This window comes from Sturnira hondurensis, unplaced genomic scaffold, assembly GCF_014824575.4.
Source record: "Sturnira hondurensis isolate 20B ecotype Veracruz unplaced genomic scaffold, ASM1482457v3 Scaffold0021490, whole genome shotgun sequence".
Lineage (NCBI taxonomy): Eukaryota > Metazoa > Chordata > Mammalia > Chiroptera > Phyllostomidae > Sturnira > Sturnira hondurensis.
Genome location: NW_028094121.1, coordinates 29,570 through 31,368, shown reverse-complemented (window position 1 = coordinate 31,368; position 1,799 = coordinate 29,570). Strand labels below are relative to the sequence as shown.

The 1,799-nt window shown below is 48.2% G+C and overlaps 1 protein-coding gene across 1 annotated transcript; it reads right to left on the bottom strand.

The window, feature by feature from the left end:
• Nucleotides 1-499: 499 nt before the first annotated feature.
• On the bottom strand, nt 500-1,438 carry LOC118977685 (olfactory receptor 2A12-like). Its single transcript, XM_037032676.1, has one exon. The coding sequence runs from the start codon at nt 1,436-1,438 to the stop codon at nt 500-502; it is 939 nt and encodes a 312-aa protein (XP_036888571.1).
• Nucleotides 1,439-1,799: the final 361 nt, after the last annotated feature.

Genomic DNA, 1,799 nt, shown 5'->3' with positions numbered 1-1,799 from the left:
TCACCCACTACACTGGGACTTGGGTTACCCATGCCCGCATCCACAGGACCTAGCATTAGGCCTGCCATATAGTAAGAATCAGTGAACATTTGCCATTGGTGGTTGCTAATACCATGTATGCCATTATAAGATGGTAATGAACCTTTCTCAAAATTCAGACACAGGGCGTACCCCAAAACCCATTCCCTGTGTCTCACTAAAAGATTTTAATGGCTTTTCTCTTGTTAACTACTAAGTTGAACAAAAATGTCTCTTCTTTTGTTAACTACAAAGATTCTAGAACAAAAGGGAACTGGAAGACTGATGTGCCTAAAAGACATTTCATGGTATTTGTCTGTCAGCTATATCATGGGCTGTCTCCCAAGGGCCAGTGTAGTGTCGAGACTGGGGCAGAGGTTGGCATGTGTACTGGTGCTACTGAGTTATGTGAATAAGTGTTGGTGCATTGACTGTGTGTCATGAGACCTGTTTCTCTGTCCCCAGCTATCCTCCCAGGGCCTCATTCTGGGGCTCTGCCCCAACCTGTCACCTTGAGGAAGGCCCCTTTCACATCTTTATTTCGGAGGCTATAGATGATGGGATTGAGGAAAGCAGAGATGACATTGTAGAACAGGGCCAACTTTTTGTCTTCCTCTGGTGAGGCCTCAGAGCCAGGCTTCATGTACATGACCATGGCTGGCACACAGAACATGGTGACCACAGTGATATGGGAAGCACAGGTGGAGAAGGCCTTCAGTCGCCCCTGGGCTGAACGGATTCTCAAAATGGCAACAAAGATGTTTACATAAATGACAAGGATAAGGAAAAGTGGAACCAGGATGACACTAAAGCCAAGAATGAAGTCCACTCGATCATTGACTGAGGTGTCTGCACAAGCCAGTTTTAAGATTGCCGGGACTTCACAGAAGAAGTGGTTGATCTTGTTGGGGCCACAGTAGGGCAGACGCATGGCAAACACAGTGTAGACAAGAGCAGAGATGACACCCCAGAGTCCACAGAAAGTGACCATTGCCCCACACAACAGTGGGCTCATGATGACCTTGTACCTAAGTGGGTGGCAAATGGCCACGTACCTGTCTATAGACATGATGGCAAAAAGCCAAGACTCGGTGATGCCTAGCACCAAGAAAATGTACATTTGGGCCACACAGCTGGAAAAAGAGATGGTCTTCTTCTGGCTGGCCATATGTGCCAACATCTGGGGCACAGTCGTAGTGGTGTAGCCCAGATCCAACAGAGAAAGAATGCCGATAAAGAAGTACATGGGTGTGTGGAGGTGCGAGTCCAGGCAGATGAGGACAGTGATCATGCTGTTGCCCAGAATAATCAACATGTAGATCATCAGGAAGGCTGAGAAGATCAGAGGCATGGTCCTGGGACCGAAGGAGAAGCCCAGGAGGATGAATTCAGTCACGTAGGACTGGTTAGGCTCTTGCATCGTGTTCCACTTCTAAATGAAAAAGAAAGGCACCAATTCTGACAGAGGACTAGCTAAACTATGCAACAGAGTGAGGGTTACTGATGGGGCTGTGGTGGTGGTCAGTGTTCAGTTACGACGAAACACCATGCTCCCTCCCAACACAACAGCCCATTGCACCTGCTCTTCTTGTGTACTACTCCCAGGAACTCTATGAGGAGGAAGGGGCTTTCACACGTGGCCCAGGCTCTGCCTCTGACCCACCAGTAATCCCCCATCTCAGCCTGAGTTTCCTCAGCAGTGAAATAAAAGCACTGGACTAGCTGATCTCTACTTTTCCTTGGCATCCTCTTCTCCCGAGTCAGATCACCAAGTGTTTACA